Genomic DNA, 19,196 nt, shown 5'->3' on the forward strand with positions numbered 1-19,196 from the left:
ATGCATTCCTGAGGAGATATTAGTGAGAAACACCTTCCCACACTGCAGCAGAAAAGTCGGACTTCTGAGGGATAGGAACCACAGTTTTTGAAGCTTTGTTCTGGACTGCTAAAGTGATTTTCAGCTTTTCTGCAGCTAAACTTCTCATATCAAGACATTTAAGAGTCAAAAATAAGTGTCCAGTAAGTACAGGATTGATTTTAGGGGAATCCTAGACACACTTTCTTGCTCCAATAGTGAACTTGAAGGGTTTTTTTCAGATTGTCTGCTTCTCTATCTCATCTCCAATTTATGACATTTTTTCTCAGACATTCATTCACTACTTCCATATAATGCACTATAGGACAACACAGTAGTTGTACTGTAAAATACGCCCTTTTATCTACTATAAATAATGCAGGTAATAATGGAAAAAGTTGTAAAAGATTGCTCCTCTGCAAAATAACAACCATGTTTTATGCTGTCATGTTAGCTGACTTTCAAACTGTGTTAACTGATGTTTTTTGTCATCTGATAACTGCTGAAACACAAGTAGAACAAACAAGGTAGAAAAGGTAAAAGAACTCTCAAATTCTTTGGTAACTTTGTTTTAAAACTGGGAAGGTAGGAACCATTTGACCCTTGTTCTGCTTTAACAGCCATAATTTCAGGAAGACTGTAAACTAACACAACTACTGCCTTTCCCCTAGCAACAGTACAAGCCAACACTGCAATTACAAAAAAAAAAAAAATTCTGTTGCCATCCTCCTCCTCTTCCTCCAGTCATCAATAAAGAGAGGTAAGACCAAGATTTTAGGAGTGAAGATAGATAAAATACACACAAAATATACAGGAGATTTTGCTTTACTGACCCCAATATAATCAATGTCCAAATCATGATACTGTTTTGCTCCTAATATCCAAGAAACAATATAGTAAGCAGTGATATCTGGATAGTCATAGGGCCAATTTTCCCCCTTCCCTATCCATCCTGGAAATGCCCAAGGTAATCCTGGAAAGAGAGAAAAAAACCAAATGAATAAGGTAAGTGGTTGGTCTACATTATTCAACAAGCTTCAAGAGCAAGTTGTAATTTTCTCTACCTAAATTTAAGGAACAGATATGCACTTGAAACTTGCTTGGTTCCAGTGAAGACAATGAAATGTAACTTATCTAACTGCAGAGTATGGTCTAATACAAATTATGATCAAGTAATTAATAGCTACTTTTGTTTTCTGAGCTAGGAAACATTTGTTATTAGGGAACAACTGACAGCATATAATCTGTCAATTTTATGGTACTAGCTCTAACAGGTTTAAAAATCCAAAGATTTTAAGATAAAAATTTACAAAGCTAAAGACAAAGGGTGAATCCAGAACATGAAAAATTGTTTATCTCCCAAAGATGAATTTCAGAAGACATGATGATCTGATCATAAGAGAGGAAGGAAGATTAGGATCATGAAAAAGCATTTCCAAGTCTCAGCTGCTCCCTGGATCTTGCAGTAAGTAAGAAAAACAAATTAATCTAACCAGATGCTGCTACATGTCCAGCCAACTTGTATATGATACCATAGGCTAATTCAAAAGTAAATCATCCTTCCTTTGTTGAGAAGTTGATGTGAGGGAAGAGGGATATTATTAATAATTACAATTAGTCATAAATGGTAAGCTTAACAGAACCTGACTGGCAAATCCTGCACCAAGCCTTGCTTCATGGCTGGATATGGTAAAGCCCACTGAAAGGTGGGGAAATTAGACATCTTTTAACCGAGAGATTTCTTACCTTGTTTCATGTGAAATACATTTTGTATTTCCAAAATACAAAAAAACAACCTAAGGTTCCACATTTGCATTGTCACAGCACACACACAACTCACAATTAAAACAGGAAGAAAGGAAACTCTTCTTACAACTCAACTACAGATGCAGGACAAACCAGAAGACCAGAATCACTACAGTAAAGAGGAAGTGTTTGATTGGTTTGTAATAAGAACATTTAATCAAATGCAGTGTGTGAAAGATTTACACATTTATACTTGCAGTAACTTTACTTTATCCCTCCCAATTTTTTTTACTCAACTATTTGGGAATTCATCTCTCATGATAGATAAATCATGTTCATTGCTGCGATACACTAAAAGCTTTAGTTACTTAATACAAACAAATTATTAGATATTTGTTATGCTTCTTGTCAGGATGTTGTACTATTGTAACAGGATAAAACACGGTAAGCATCAAGACAAGCTGAACAAATATTAGAGATTCTACTTTGTCTACTGCAAAATCAAAACATCTCCCAATTAAAATATTAATTAAGGGACAGATAGGTAATTTAGTCATGGGAATAAAAAGCCATTTAAATCTAAAAGCTCAAAATAATTTACCAATCAGTTTAATTTGGGGGTTTCTCTTTTTAGCTTCTTTCATCAGCCACCATTCATAGCCCCGGAAGTAGTTCTCATCATTTTCATAGTGCATATGGGAGGGTTCCGTACCATCTAGGAAGGAAAGAGACAGGTAGCTCACAATTATCTTCTGTGTCATAAGCTGTTACACATCATGAAGTTTTCTGCACTGCTCATTAACATAGTATGCAAGCACGTATCTCCAACATGGTTCACAAGTTCCTTGGTATGTATTTCAAAGCCAAGGGAATAGTGGGACATAAATGCAATACCCTTCATTCTTAGCATATTAACTTAGGATAATTTTAATATTTTTATTTTGAAGGGTTTTTGCTGGCTTTTAACATCAGATGTGGTTAGCTATTACGCATTTTCTATCTCTAGCTATGATAACACTAAATTTCTATTTGCTATTGTCTCATATCTTGATATTAACAACCACTATGAATGTTACAGCATTAAGATTAAGAGGAAAAGAAATCATTATACAACCAAGTTATCTCTAAACCAAAAAACAAATAAAAGAAGGTTATAGTTTGTTTCTTCCGCACAAGGCAAATCCAGGGAGAGAAAAGACAGAACTACCATGAATTTTTTCAATGGAAAGAGGGTGTGTGTTTTTTTATTTTTACAGTAAAATATGTAGTTTACAACTTTCACAGTGTTCTGTGACTGCAGGAAAAGTTTTTTGGAATTGAATGCTATGTGCTGAATTTCCTCAGGCAAAGGTAAACAAACTAGAAAGGCACAAAAGAACCAGTGTTGCATGGGAAGTCCTTACACACAAAAGTCAAGTTGCAACTTGTGTACATGACTGCAACAATTATGCAACTGATGTTAAATTGTATGCAGAGAGCTCCCCTAATGAGATTTTGTTTTAAATGAAGCCTGCTGAAACAGCACATTTCATTACAGAAAATAGGATTCATTTTTTTACCTTACCAACACTTGGCTATATGTAAGTTTGTCAGGGACATGAAACAATTAGATTCCAAATTTAGGCTCTGCATCACATTTTTCAAATGAACTCCTGATCACACCTGTGAGGCCAGAAGAGCTGCAGTCTAGTGCACTGAGATATATGTATCTTATTGTTCTCCTTTTCAAAACTGGAAACCATCACACAAGTATGTGACACTCTCCTTAGACAGCAGTAAGTGTTTGAAGACGTCTGTGCATGCCTGAAGACGATTTCACTACCCCCACCCAGCAATTCATGGCCAAGCTCTTAAACCCAGTACAGTACTTTTCATCATGTCAATTTTTGTGAAGTAAACACAAGAACGAAAAACAGTATCTAATTATACAAAACATAGACATTACAGGGGAAAAATGTATATATATACATACAAGTATACATACACTGATATATATATATATATATACACACATATGTAACAACACAAAATCAGATTCTATGCTTTCTATTTAACTGTGTCTGGTTTTAAGTCTGTTCCTGATGTGGCCAGATTTACTTTGAGAAAAAGACACACAAAAAAAAATAAAAAAAACCCCAAGCTGCAGTCTCTGCTCCTCAGCTTTTGGTCACAACCAGTTACTAAATAGTTTCTCCTGTATGTAAATATAGTAGGTAGGCTAGGAAAATTACATCAAGACATTTCATTTGCAACCCTTCCTTGGAAGAAAAAAAATACTGCCTACTGCCAGACAATGCCACTCCAGTGAAATGTTGCAGCTAATTAAACAAAAGAAATGTAACTGCTGCTGATCAGATGCCTTTGCATTTCATGCTTTTAAGACTAAGTAGCTGGTATTGCAAAACTCATGTGTGAGAAATGCTCAGAAACCTACTATGGTAGGGGAAAAAAAAGAACTCATTGCTTTAGAATGCAACCTATTAACCATATGATAGTGAGAACTGCTTCCAGAATGTTGGTGTAAATCTCTCTTGTAAAAGGCATTATGGTTTATTGCAACTCAGTTCAGCTATCTCCATGCCTCAGCTCCATGTGCAGCACACCTTACTTACAGCATCACTGAAATGAGCAGTTAAATGCTGCTCATGCAAAATCCATACCTGTTGACTGGGCATCACCTCCAATCTCTACCTTGAGAATATGTAAAGAAGCACCAAAATTTGGCTGTGGAAAAAAGAGACAGAAGAACAGATAGAATCCTGCTGTTAACAAGAAGAATAAGAGAAGTGTACAATTTTGAGCATGCTGAAATTGCAATTGTTTTACTTTTATAAACACCCATTATAAATGTAATGAGAGATTATATAAATTTCTGCTTTTCAAAAGAAAATCCACCAGGATAAATAGTACACTCGTCTTACAACAATTTCATTGACTCTTGCACCATTAACAACACTTCTCCACAACCATGCAAGTTTTAAATAGGCTATGCGCAAGAAAATACCAAAGTACTATGAAAGCAGAACAGAATAAGGCTATTAGAAGTCAAACTTGTTTCCTTTTAAAATCAAATTGTTGAAGTTGGTATTTTTTATTCATTTTTGTAAAGTGTTACACAGTTTATGTGTAACACACATAAAGAGCATACATAACAGATCAGGAATAATCTGGAAACTACAAACAGGCAAGAGAGGAAAAAACTCATCATTGGAAAACAATTGGCTAGTCCACTATACCCCTCCCCTGGCATCTGACTGGTGAAGCCAAATACAAAATTCAAGCTCATACAAGTGATTCTACTGCCAATATGTTCTTGTAGCCATTAGTGGCTTAAGAGTTGCTCAAGTCAGAACTTACAATTAATCATTATTTTAATAACCACTAATAAGCTGGCGTCCTGCATGGAATGACCCAAGTATAATTTTGGTATCTAAAAAAATGTTTTAAGACATAAGAATGCAATTTGATTTAAAAAAAATGCTGCATAGATGACATGTCTTTTGACTTACAAGTTGGGATTTTTGTTTGCTTTTTACAGCGAAATAAGTATTTCCAATTTACCATTCCTCTTTTTGACATTTTTTGTTTTAAACTTCTAACACATTTGTTCTCCCATTCCCATCATGAAAATTGACTCTAAAAGACAAGGAAACAGAGGCAAGGTACACCCCTCCCAGACATGACGGTTTAAGAGGTTTTGGTAAAAGAGCACATCAAAAATTCTTTGAAAATAGTGATCTCTCTAGATTTTCTTTTACCACATGCCTAATCAGAACATTCATATTAGTAGCACACAGCTTTAGTCTCAAAAAAACAGCTTTGATTCCCCAGGCACATATTACACCTTACTCTACCATTGAAAATTAATTCTTTAAACTGCTTGGTAAATTATTCCCCTCCAGCCATCTGGATTGCATTACTTGAAAGTGACATGACATCCTCTTCCAGCAGAGTAATTTACAGTGCCAAAAGCAAAACAAGCTATTAATGTCCAGTGCAATAATCTTACCATATATTAAGTTGGGTAACTCCACAGGTTACACTTGCTAACTAACACAGCTTACAAACCAATGAACTTCCTATACCTTCTAAAGCCACTGAAGTTGTTCTTGAGACTAGTTTGGAATAGATTTGCTGTTACAAACCTGCAGTCTGCACCGTCATTTTTATGCTATGTTAATCTATCTGTACTCCAAAAAAATCCAAACTGTCTCTAAGACCCCCTTGCTTTCAATCACTATGAACAACTAAACCCCCTATCTTAGCCACAGAAAAGACTTATAATTTAGCCCACACAGTATATGGGTAATATAATGTATATTATATTATATACATATATATACATATATATTATATTATATACATATTATAGTATATGGGTAATATAACATAATTATATGGGTATATGTGTTTACCCATATATCAAGTATATGGGTAAACACATTTTTGAAAACATATTTTCAAACCACATTGTGAAAACACAAAAGGAATTTTCACAACAATATGAAGTGTCCTGAACAAACTCCTGAACAAAACACCAAAAATTTAAGGTTCTGATAACAATCAACATTAAAACAGATGCTTTACAAGATGGGATTTTGTCTCATTTCAGCAGCATTGAATATACTATAGGAGTTCCAATATTACACAGTAAGAAATTCTACATGAAATTAAACATTGCTCTAGCAGTGAAACCAACTCTACCTTGAACAGGTAATCTAAAATCTGGGAGCGATATGGTTCTTGGTAGTTCACCAGGAGTCTAGATGTGGCCTAAAATGGAAAGAAAACGTGAAAATGTGGAAACACAACTTTCAAACCCTTAAGTACATCCCAGCTTTTCAGTCTATGCCTTTCACAGAGCTAATAAGCCTACAAAAATAATTATAGCACCAGGAACCCAGCTAAGCCCCGACATAACTTGTCTCTAAACCTTCAGCTGTGCATTTCTGGTTTCACGGGTTGCAAATTCCTTCTACTCCATTTATCTGGAATTTACTGCCAACAGAGTCCAAAGAACAGAGAAACAAAGAGATCATACGGCTTTTATGACAAGCAAAAGGCAGCTCCCTCCCAGCAGGTCATCTGCTGCTCTACTCAACTCTCCCTGCTCACCATATCCCAAAGCACGGGGATCTCAAAGGCATACAGGCAGGAGGCTAAAGAAAGCATCTCAGCAGGTCGAAGAGGGGGTAAAAGTTCCGGGAATCTCACGGCTCTGATGCCTGGACCACATGAAAGACGACAAGCGGCTGCGGCTCGTCCAGCATTTTAAAACACAGGGCAGCGTAAAACTAAGACCCTCTATCTAAAAATCCACCCTGGCTTAGCTCTCCTCCACCAGCACCCAAGACCCGGCTGGCCCTGGGCACCCTGAAAAGCCCCCGCGCAGGCGGCCGGAGGGCTGGCGCAGAGCGGAGCCCGGCTCCATCTCCCCCGCAGCCGGACCACTGCCCGCACCGCTCCCCTCAGCGCCTCCAGGCCTCCCGCGCAGAGCCCCGCTCCCGTCGTGTGGGTGTCCCCACACCCCGCCAGTCCTCAGGGCTCCCCTCCGCCACACCCCCGGCCCAGGCCCCACCGAAGCCACCACACGCTCCCCCTGACGGGATGCCCAGCCCAGGAGCCCCTTGCCGCGCTGAAGAGGGTACCAGCACGGCAGCCCCGGAGGAGCCGCTCACCCCGCCGCCGCTGACTGCCCCGATCCCGTCGAACTCCCTGCCCAGCCCGTTGGCATCGTCCAGCACGTAGGTGGCCGCCAAGAGCGGAGCAGCACCGACCCTGGGGGGGGCCGGGCCGCAGCTGCAGGCAAGCAGAATCGTGCCCCAGAGCAGAGCCGCGCAGTCCATCCCGGTCCCGGTCCCGGTCCCGGTGCAGCTCTGGTCCAGGTGCAGCTCCTCTCACACCGCGCCCCGCGGCCGCCCCGTCCCTGCAGCGCCTCCGCAGTGCCCGGCAACGCGCGGCACATGACCGCACCGGGGCGGGGCGGCAGCGCCCGGCACCACCATGCTGCTCCAGGGAGAGGAGGGCAGGAAGGCTTCCCAGCCTTTACGGGCAGCCCCGCCCGCTGAACTCAAGCTGCCATTTTGAGAAAGGGCAGGGCAAGCTGGTGAGGCGCGTGTCGCCATGCTGGAGTTGGGCACGGAGCAGCGAGTGAAGCTATCGCGGGGCCATCCTGAGTGTGGGAAAGCGGCGTGGCTGTGAGGCGAGACGGGGTTTGTGTGGAAGCGCGACGGCAGCGGGGTTCAGTGCAGCGTGAGCAGGCGCGTGCAGAGGCCGAGTCAAGCTGACTGTCTTTTTCGGGGTCTCTGACTCTCCTTTTTTGGGTCTCTGGCAAGGCACGATACTTGTCCCGGGCGAAGAACGGCGTTTCCTAATGCGTCTTTCATTTCCAGGCCCTCCCAGCACAGCCAGTTTCTTGGTTTTGCGCCGCTCTCAGGCTGCCACCAAACTCCCTGAAGAGTCGGCAGGAAGCGGCGCTTTGAAGGAGAGCGCTCCGGCGCGCCCTGAGGAGGATCTTTAATCGCCGCAGGGGCAGATGCTCGGAGCCGCCCCGGGCCCCGCGCCAGGTCCGCACAGGCCCTGCCCGCAGAGGTTGCTGGCAGCCCCGCGCCCTTCCCGGGGAATCCCTGTTGGGATTAGATCCGTAAACTGTGTCAGCAGGACCCAAGAGAGAGATGCTGAAAGTGGAGTTTAAATTATGATGGGCTGAACGAGCCTGTTTACGCCTACAGGGGTGCGCTGTAGGGCGGCCGCCTCAAAATGAGAGCGGCCGAGGTGGTGCTGAGCCGCACGCCAAAAATTTCTGTGAGGATTGTCGGGGTGTGCCCTCAGACTCCAGCTCCTACAAGCATTCGGCTCGGAGGAAAAGTAACCCGGAGATCGGCAATCAGCTTAATTATCGTGCAAAAAATCCTGATGGGGAACTGTCCTGTCTGTTGACCTCAGTATTTCATAGAGATGCTTCATGCGCCTAAAGGAGGACTGAGCCATGAGGAGATGCAGTGGCTAATGTCCTGCGTTGTGAAAGACCTGTGAAAAAGCCCCGGTTTTGCACGTTTCTAACCATAAAGAATGCTGTTTTTCGAGCCTCGGTCACTCCTTGTCATTGTGTGTCTACCACTGTCATTGAGGGATCTAATGTCTCAGTGATGACATTACCTGACTGACGTTTCCTGTTTATTTCTTTTTAAATAACAATACGAAGCACTCGCAAAACATTTTGCACTTTACAGCAATATCAAGTATTAACTAATGAACCTGCTCACACCCAAATGAGCTATATGATAGCATTATTACATGCAGACAGTCAGAGTAACTTCCTCAGGGCTACTGTGAGTCAGTGACACAGGTAGCATTATGCTCCGGGTCCTATTTCACATTCATTCCAGCAGACTGTACAGTTTTGCACACCTGGAAGATTTGCAAAATCATTATGAATTATTATTTGTTTCATTTTTATAGTTTCATTGATCAGTGCATCAATTTACTTCATGTAAAAGGCTTCAACTGTGAAATTCAGTCTCTTATTCACTCATGAGTGAATAATCGTCATTTTTCAAAACTTATATTTGCAATCCTGTGATGTGCTGAGTGCCCACCCTTTAAAGTTGGTACAGAAAAACATTATCAGAATCTGCTTTGGTGGAAGGAAAAGGATATTTACATTCAACGTTCATTCTGCATCTTGACCTTGTGCTGAACCATTTTTTTCTTTAGACTGAAAGGAATGAGAAAGAGGTGTCTTTACACACAAATTCTGGGCCTGATGGTAGATAAGACCAGCTATGACAAGGTGAAAGAAGCAGTGGGGGGAACCATAAATTCCGTAGGAATTCCACTAATTGACACAGATCGTTAATCAAGACTGTGCTATGTGTCTGGATTTAGAGAAAGAGAATAGAGACACAAGGAAAAAGAAAAAGGGGGGGTATACATTAAAAGGGGATATTGGGTGTTTCGGGAAGCATGTACCTCTCAAGTACCTCAGCCAGTAGGGAGAGGGAAATGTGGTGAGAATACAAGAATAAAAAGTCCCCTAAAATTTTTGAGAGACCTCATGGGGAATACCCCATGTCCTCTCCCTTTATTCAAATAAAGTTACAGGACTTCTCTGTCCTCTTTTTGAACATAAACCTCTAGTGTGTGTGGATTAATTTTCCTAACAACACCTTTGTTCATGGATCTTTTGTAAACTCAAATTTAACCAATAAACATATTGAGGACTTGCTGCTTCTTTTCTAAGTAAGATTGTTTTCCACTGTTAATGCTTTTCTGTTTCAGGGTTGGATTTTTTTTTCTCAGCAAACATTAATAACACCTGTTGTTCTTGGATGACTGATCTGAGATACTGTGTATGTCCAGATCTCACAAAAACTCTGGAAAATTGTGCTGCTTACATCAGAAATTAAATTTTTGCATATGGACACAAGTAAGAATTTATTTTAACATACAGCTTTATTTCCAGAACTCATAAAAGGCATAATCTCCTCTCTTGCTTCCTTTGATCTTTCAGTTCTGCTGTCATCACAGCAAAGAACTGTAGATGTTTCTTTATTTCTAATAATGATAAGAACTGGTTTTTTTCTTCAGCAAAGTTTAGAAATGCTCAACAAAATACCAGAACCAGCACACTGCACACTTAGTAGGTACCATGTTAGGAAAAGGCACGTGTAAAGTTATGAAAGCAGATCTTCGTCTAATGACTTTTCTCTAAGTGAAAATGAAAGTGTGACTGAAATTTATTTTAGAAATTTATCTAAGCAAATTATCTTCCATTCACCAAACAGGACAAGGCTATTATAACAGTTTGAGAATGGCCACAAGTATTTGATAGTTTAGGCTTTGTGTATCAATCAGATCAGTACTTAAAAATCAGTGGATTAAAAGGTCACACTGACTGAAAAATAAAAAAAGGAACCAAATCTCTGTATACAGTAGTTTAATATTATAGAGCTGCCTGGTATTCTCAAGGAAGTCACTATGCCCCTATTTTAGAACTTTTCCATTTGTTCTCTTTCATTTCTCCTTAGCAGCTGAATCATCAAACCGGTCAGTTTTGGTGTTACCCAACAGATGGACATATCAAGTGAAATTGTACCCACCTTCGTAAAGCAGAATTGTATTGTTCCAAGCAGAATTTAAGAAAAAATACACACAATAAAGTATTCTGATCACAGAGGGGGAAGAGAAATATGCTCATGTAACAACTTTCCACCAGTCTAATTGAATAGAATTATCTGTTAAAAGAATCACTTCTCTGAAAACTGCATCCAACCTCAGGTTATATAAAAATACATAAATATTTAACCTTTCACAGTGCATAAAATATTGTTATCCTTTGTTAACTAGAACTATTCATGGACTTCTTATAAATTATGAATATAATTCCTTTTCCACAAACTCCTAAAGTCATTGTAAAACATTTTTCACCTCTTCTCAGGTGGATTCTTATTTGATTCTGTGATCAATTTGTAGAGAAAAGCAGGTGAGATCCTTCAGTCAACAGAAAACATACACATTTTGAATTTACACATGTAAACACAAAACACAGCATTTTATTTCTGTGAATTGATTTCTCTGCAGAATATAATGTCTCCTAGATAAGAGGTGTATAATATACTAGGTTCATATAATTAGGCAATATTGTAAATTAAACTTACAAAGTCTCTAAAAGTATTTCTATATCTACTGAGGTTGCTTCCACCCTTTGTTCATCATCTTTTTTCTCATGGATAAGCTTAGTTCAATAAGGAATTGGGGACAGAAGAAAAAAGGAAGCAAAACCAAGAGATGTGTGAACTGCTGCCTGTTTATCTAACAGCAGCTTCCTGTCTCTCTATCTGATCAAGCAGAAGCAGACACTTTTCTTAGAGGCAGATACAGGTTACACTGCCAATGGCGCAACAGGAGCCACTGCAGGGGACACGTGGCTGCCAAGGTAAGCGCTCGGGATCCAAGGAGCCAGGGACACAACGCCGTTCTGGGACAGGTTTCAACCTAGCTCTCCCCAATGGCATGCTGACATCATACATCTGAAAGAAGGGGCACAAAAGGGACTGGAAAAGATTGCTTTGGGAGAAGGATTATTTCAATCCCAGAACAACCAAAACATGAGACTAAGGCTAAAGATATCAAAAGATTGAATTAGGAAAGATGTGCCTAGGAATAGGAAAGAAAGCTGGATTCATTTTTTGTTGTAATGGCATTGCCATGATCAAAATACTGTTGATTACAAAAGGGGAAAGAATGGAGAAGAACTGTGTTTGGGGGTAAATTTTTAACATTCTGAGCTGTCCCTCATTTCACTGCAAAAAGTACCTCAGGCCTCACAAACGGTTCCAGTAACTCTTTTATTAGTGTTCTTCAGTATTTTCAGACACTGGCAAGATACCCAGTGCTATTTATATCAATATGCAGAATGCTTAAAACTTAGCAGAAAAATAAGCTCTGGTATAAGTAGCTTCTTAGAATGCCAAATATCATGTATGTGAAAATATATTGTATGCTTCTGTATGCATAGAAGAAAACATGATACACTTAATGATACAGCAAAATAATACTTGCTTGCATGGCCTACATTGTATAAAACCTGTAGGTTTTTTTTCCTATTTTCTCACATTAAGTGAATGTTTATGCTTAATGAAACAGTCCGTAAAGTGTATCTTAGTTAAAAAGCCCTTTTAGACCTGTTTGAGTCTCTACAGAATCTCATGGACACCTGTGGGTGAAATTTAATGTTGCATGAGGAAAAATACTATTAATTTAAAAAAAAAAAATGCCATATTTCTGAAAGGTGTATTTCAACTCTCCTAAACTGTGAAGTCATTCAGAATTGACTTTGGAGATCTTGTTAGGTAAAAAGAATTAGCTATGGAACATCTTCTGTACTTGAAGAACTCAGCTTGGCATTAGAACTTATTTTGAGAACACAAAGCAAACTACTTTGTCAAAATTTCTAAAAGAGAAAAAGGAAAACAATCTGACTTTCCATCTTACGATTGATATAAAGTATCACCAGTACTGCAGCTACTGCTCTAGCTCACACAGCATTGTTTCTTTCTTCCCCTACAAATTTTTTTACAGATAAGAGTATGGAATATCCTTTTGTATTTATATTTATGAAAGTTTAGCTTTGTACTTTGCATCTTTCAAAATGTCATAAAAGGAGAGACCACATAAAGCTCTCTGTGAACCTGAAGAAGATGCTGTAGAAATGTATTGATACAAATACAGTATATAATGACTACTTTTCTCTAGAAAATCTCACAAGGGTCCTTTGCAGGATTGTTTGCATACAGTACTCGAAGCATAACCTTTGCTAGTTCATTTCTCTAAAATTTATGTTTCACTGACCCTTCAGAATTCTTGTACAGTGGATTTTCTGTAGCAAAATTACAGGGACAGGAACTATGATAATAAATGAATAATGTGACTAAAAGAAAAAATTACTGTTGAGAATTTATTTTTTTTATTTGAAACATCTAATCCGAAAACAAGTCTATAAAATAAGTCACAAGTATATGGAATTAGTCATAGTAGTTTTGGACCATGAGAATCAAATCATTAAACCAAAATTCCTTGATGGTTAAAAAAATATATAATTGGGGGAAATTATCAAATACTGTTTTTTTAGGATAGCTGTAAGCCAATACCATCCTCCTAGGCAAAACCAGCAGGTGTACTCAGTAGCAGAGAGAAAACCTGGGAATGCTTCAGGTCATGCATTCAGGTAAGAATAATCATCTTGCATTACAAAGTCCTAATTATCAGAAAAACAACTCAGCAAGAAAGTGTGATATGGACTACTTCCTCTGAAATAAGGCCTCAAGCAATTTGAGTGAAATGTGTTGTAATCAGGTCAAAGTGGTACTTTCTGCTTTTATATTTCTGTGCAAGAAACTGTAGCATGCATTGTGGTAAGCTTCATTTGCTGGCTCTTTGACATACTTAAGTATAGGTCATCCATACGTGCCAGAATGACACACTTCTTGTTATTCCCATCATTGAAAGCATGTCCTCATGTAAGTGCCATCAATGTGTCATCAAAGTTCAGACATGGATTACCTGGGGAATGCTACACAGCCTCCAGGGCTGCGTTCATAGGAACTAATGAATATACAGGTTAAGAAAGGAAGGCAATGGGGTACAGTGACTTGTGAATATGAAGGACAGAAAAACCTTTCTGAGCTGAAAATTTTCATGTGGTCTCAACTCACTTCTTTGAATTTCATTTTTAGTGTCCAATTACACCTTAATTAGCCAATTACACCTTCAGACATTAGTTCCTTAAGGCAGATGGCAGACGAGCAAAGCAAAGAACACGTGGTTTATTCAGAGAAGAGCAATATAAGGACAAGTGTTTTACCTTATAATCAGTAAGATCAACAGAGCAAAACTCTCAGAAACAATGAGATAAAATGAAAAAGCTGAAAAAACACCAGGTGGTATGAGGAAATCGGTATGTTGATCTAAGAGTGGATACAAAAGAAGCTGTTGTGAGTAATAAGAGAGAAGTTGGGAGCTTATAAGGATGGCAAGTCTGCAATACAACAAGTTAACAAAAGAGAAAGAGTTTATGGGGGAGGGAGAAGGAATTCCAATTTCTCAGTCACAAGACTAGGAAACACTGCCTCATACACTTGCATTACACACATGCTTCTGAAAGGGCACGTTTCCCTCTCAGACATGAAGAGACCTGTCATAGGAAAAATGTGATTAGGAGAAGAGGTAGGTATTTTATCTTTGATTCATCTGGTCTGTCTGCATACATTTGATTTCATTTTGGTGAGAAGTGGGTCACAATACCCTGGGATACAATTTCTAGAGCTAGATTTTTATCTTGTGGTACTTACATATACTGATAAGCTTATACCACCCAATTTACTGTGTGGTTTTATGAAACCAAACTGAAATGCAGACATCTTATGTTTGTCATATATAGACATGGCATTTTTTTTAATTAGTCATCATGTTGATAAAGTCCCTCAGTGGACCAAATTGGCAAGTCCTTCTCAAGAGTTTTCCTTGACTTTCAAGCTTGTGAATGAGTTTAGCGCTAGCTCTTAAGTTAGGCAACTTGATCAAATAAGGCATTGGCAGGTAAAATTGAATATGTGCTTTCTGGGTAGTTTTGTCACTGCTCCTTTTTTTTTATGAATAATAATGAAAGGGGCTTTTTGTGGACAAGAGATCCTTATAATAACCTCTCAGCACAGGCAATAAACTTGTTTGGGTTTTTCTGATAAACCCACAAACACATCAAACCTACAAAAGGATGAATTTTTCTTACCGCATATTTTAGAAAGTTTCTGCAGACAAGATGTATTCCATTGGAGTTCTTTTCCATGTGGAACAGTTGTAGATGTGCTATTTTGCAACCTACTCATTCTTCAGGCTCTTCACCTCCTCTGTTGCAGTCCAGGCTCTAAGCACAGATGAGCTATCACAGCAGTCTCTCAAGCAGTTGGCAGTGTAACTGGACTGCAACCAACATTTTCCATTCTTGTGTTTCCTGAACGTAACAATTAGATGTTCTCTAGAGAAAGGAGCTGCTGAATGTCAGAGCTGTGACACAATCAGTGAGTACCAGCTGTCTCACCACTACGGCTGTACACCCTTTCTTACTGAAAGGTCAGCTCTTCTTTGTGTTTCTAAGGCTCACACACACAACTCCTCCAGTCCCACTGCTTTAGTCAGGCCTGCCATTTTACTAATATTTTCATGTTGAAGCTGTTGATAACCACAGTCCTGAAAGTGACTAAGAAAAGTTTAATTGCTAATGGCTTTAAAAGTTCATGCATCACAGCTGCAATTTTTAGAGGGAAGAAGTGTAAATGAAAAACTGTACTCAGTCTCCACCTCACTTGTTCAGCCCAGCAGATTGTCATGTGCAGGCAGGAACTCAGTAGCCTGGCAGGTTTCACACCAGGGTTTCTGGTACATGCAGTTAAGTCATGCTGGAAGAGCACAGCTGATGGCAAGTTCATGTGGGATCACATACAAAGGAGGAGAGAGGAAGCAGGGGTGTGTGAGGATGCAAACAAGACAAGAGCGATTTTCAGTAGGGAAATATACCAGATACACATTTTCCTCTTCTGAGCAGATCCTGACATCCAGTGGTACCTGAATCCCTGTATTTCTATCTTTGTCTCTCCATTGCCTTGGAGGGGAGGAGGTTATTTGGGATACATCTCAAATCTACCATATTCATATTCCCAAAACAGTGCTTACCAGGAAAATAGAAAGTGCACATCTATTATTTTATTTGTGGTTCACTTTCTGATCTCCTTTAACTCTCCCACAAGAGAGACCCAGGATTGCAGGACACCACCCCACTCCTAGACGAAGTGTCTTAACTATTCATCCTGCTTCTGCTGTAGAAGCTTCCATCTAACTGACCTTGACAACCTTAGATTTTCGGTTCCTCTTCCTATGCAATCTGGGAGCATTAACATCCTCTGATCTCCTAAAAGCACGGTTTCTTTCTTCTAAAAAAAAAAAAGAAAAAAAAGTCACACACCAAGAATCCCATAAAAACAACAGAAATGTTATCGCTGACATTTTTTCTTTTTGGTAACAGAGGCCTGGAATCTTGTCAATCAGGTTCTGAAGAACTAACAGATGACAACCTATTGGACTACAACAAGGGGTTTTATTGCACCCAAGCTGGAATTATCTCAAGTTTACTACTGGGGTGGACAATGAACAACACTGAGTGCCATGATGATCACACCCTGGATAAGTATTTGTTTCCATTTGTGTACAGCACTGTGATGATGATCAGTATTCCCATAAACTGCATATCCCTGTATGTATCTTGCATTCAGGTGAGGAAGAAGAATGAGTTAGCAGTCTACATCTTTAGCCTGTCCCTGGCTGACCTCTTGTACTCTTTGATTCTGCCTCTGTGGATTGATTATGCCTGGCATGGAGATGACTGGAGGCTCTCTGCCTTGCTTTGTCAGATTTTTGCCTTCCTTATGTATATGAATTTCTACACCAGCACTGCGTTCCTTGCTTGCATCTCTCTTGATAGGTACCTGGCATTAGTTCACCCCTTGAAGCTCCAGTACCTGCGCACAAGAAGATTTTCATTGATTGTCAGCATAATTGTTTGGCTTCTGGAAAGCATCTTTAATTCAGTCATATTGGTGTACAAAGAAGTATTCAATGATCCTTGCAATTTCACTAATCATACATTATGCTATGATAACTACCCCCTGGAAAGGTGGCAGGCAAACATAAATTTATTCCGGATATGCTCAGGGTACGTGGTCCCTTTGGTAATCATTGTGTTTTGCTACCATAAAATCTACCAAGTGGTGAGGTATAACCAAGCCACAGTAGATGAAGAAAAGAAAAAAGTGAGGAAACTTATTCTGAACATCACAGTTACTTACCTTGTTTGCTTCACTCCTTATCACGTTGTACTGCTTATCCGCAGCATCAAAGAGCCTTCCACCTCTGACCCACACCTTTTGTTGTTGATGTATAAGGTTTACAGAATCACACAGGCCTTAACAAGTTTGAACTGCATTGCGGATCCCATTCTGTACTGCTTTGTGAGTGAAACTGCACGAACAGACATAGTGAATTTGCTCAGGTGTTGCTTGTGCCTGCGAAAGCGTGAGGAAGACCAAGCCAAAGAATATGCTCTGTGCAGTTCTGCTACAAAAAACACTGCACTGACCACCTACAGAACTTCCTGTGAAACACAGTCTGCCAAAAATTCCTGAATGAGCACATGCAAAAGAAAACTGGATAACCTGAAAGGAAAAGAAAGAAAAATTCCTCTCCAGTCTGTACCTAGGAAATGCCCCAAAACTCAGAGATAGGAGTCTAAGCAAAACCTGTAGCTGGAGCCAATAAGAACTTCATATAGGGTCGATGAAAATAATGGAGTATCAACACATATGTTTAAATCACGTATGGTCCATAAATCAGTGATAAGGAACAAAAGCACAGTCAAGAAGGATGGCTGTGACATGCTGACAGAATTACTGAGGATCCCCCACAGAACTGTCTCCTGTTGCAGCTTGCTAGCCAGCCTGCTGCAATGTACTAAGCCAGGGGAAGGCTGGAGTCCTCTTTGTCCTGATTAGCAAAGGAGCAGGCAGAGGGAGCATGGTAAATTTCTCTGTAATTTCATAGTGTCATTTATGCTGCTGTGATGGTCCTTGTGTTTCATTAAAGATTCAAATTCTTCTTTAGCATACCCCTGAGAGCAGACACTTCTCAAAAAAATTTTTACCTCCTGTGTACGGGCACTTACCTGCCCTTAAGCTTTTGTTTTCCTTGAAAAATATATGTTCTAATGTATAACTGTATGTGGTGCAGTTTCATTACAATACCAGTATTGGGTTTCAGGTAGTTGAAGATTCATTAATTCAAGTGCCCATAAAGAAGCAAATTCTAGCCACCACTGCATTGACTTGGATGAAACTTTCCCTGATACTTGCAAAGGAGGAAGAGAAAGTGAGGTTTCACATCTCAGTAATGTAAAGGGACAGCCTTTAGAGTTGCTTATTATGACTGAAATCTGGGGTGGGGTTCTGTTTTCAGACTCAATAAATTAAGGTTTGCATCCATTTACTTAACTGCACATGGAGGCCTCAGCTAGAGGTTCCAGGGCTCTCAGTCTGCCAGTTTTAAGAAAATTAAACAGGCCAGACAGCAATACTGGCAAACCAGCAAAGAATGTGAATGTACCAAGAAGCAGTAAGAATGGAAGCAAAAGAACCCACATTTTGCAAGAGTTGATGTTAGCACAAACCAGAAGTGCAGCTGTTAACTCAGGGACCTGTTCATGTGCAGGCCCCAGAAACAGCTGCCTGGCCTCCTGGTTCCCTGTCCCATCCAGACACATGACCCTCTGAAAAGAGTTAAAACGTTACATTTTTTTCTTCTCTCACAACTTTTTTTACTTTTTCTCAATTCCCAGAAAAAAAATATTTGGTTATGGTGGGTTTTTCTATTTCATAGGGAAAGAATTTTTCTTTTTGTAAAAAAAAAAAAATTGCCCTCTAGCCATTTGTGTGGTGGAAGGACAAATTCAGCACCTTTTTAGGTCTGACATTATGTATGGAGGATGTGCATAAAATGGTTCCAAACAATAAGATATTTCTTATGAGAATATCCCTCTGTGTGTAAATTAAAAATTTCTCCATTGCAAAGAGCATTTCCATTGTTTTCATGAGTTGCTGTGTGTGTCTCTACAAATGGGACCTTGCCAGGCTGTGCAAGCTGGGCTTGTTCAGCCTGGAAAAGAGAAGACTTTGGGGGACTTAATGGCAGCTTTGAAATCCTGCAAAGAGGGTATTGAGAAGATGGAGCTTCTTCACCAGAGCTCATAGCAGGAGTGATATGTTTTAAGACTGGCAGGAAATAAGGGACCCTGCAACCACTCTCTCAGCCCCCTTCTGTCTCTCCACAGA

The 19,196-nt window shown here is 39.8% G+C and overlaps 2 protein-coding genes across 3 annotated transcripts in view; one reads left to right on the forward strand and one right to left on the reverse strand.

The window, feature by feature from the left end:
• The window catches only part of GALC (galactosylceramidase), a 31,886-nt gene extending 24,142 nt beyond the window's left edge, over window positions 1–7,744 (reverse strand). The window contains exons 1-5 of one of the 2 annotated variants that reach the window (XM_014249987.2): window positions 7,443–7,744; window positions 6,469–6,537; window positions 4,425–4,488; window positions 2,366–2,479; window positions 852–991 (exon numbers count right to left, since the gene is read on the reverse strand). In XM_014249987.2, coding sequence (XP_014105462.1) covers window positions 852–991; window positions 2,366–2,479; window positions 4,425–4,488; window positions 6,469–6,537; window positions 7,443–7,610 — 555 coding nt within the window. In that variant the 5' untranslated portion in view covers window positions 7,611–7,744. The remainder of the gene's footprint in view (window positions 1–851; window positions 992–2,365; window positions 2,480–4,424; window positions 4,489–6,468; window positions 6,538–7,442) is intronic. The other variant, XM_014249988.2, reaches the window with a different exon arrangement.
• A 3,859-nt stretch (window positions 7,745–11,603) lies between these two features.
• Window positions 11,604–18,909, forward strand: GPR65 (G protein-coupled receptor 65). The gene is made up of 2 exons (XM_014249990.2): window positions 11,604–11,701; window positions 16,343–18,909. Exon 2 carries the CDS (start codon window positions 16,464–16,466, stop codon window positions 17,496–17,498), a length of 1,035 nt encoding a protein of 344 aa, XP_014105465.1. The 5' UTR covers window positions 11,604–11,701; window positions 16,343–16,463; the 3' UTR covers window positions 17,499–18,909.
• Window positions 18,910–19,196: the final 287 nt, after the last annotated feature.

Source organism: Pseudopodoces humilis, chromosome 7 (assembly GCF_049639895.1).
Source record: "Pseudopodoces humilis isolate 2021_Gansu_Grassland_sample_001 chromosome 7, ASM4963989v1, whole genome shotgun sequence".
Lineage (NCBI taxonomy): Eukaryota > Metazoa > Chordata > Aves > Passeriformes > Paridae > Pseudopodoces > Pseudopodoces humilis.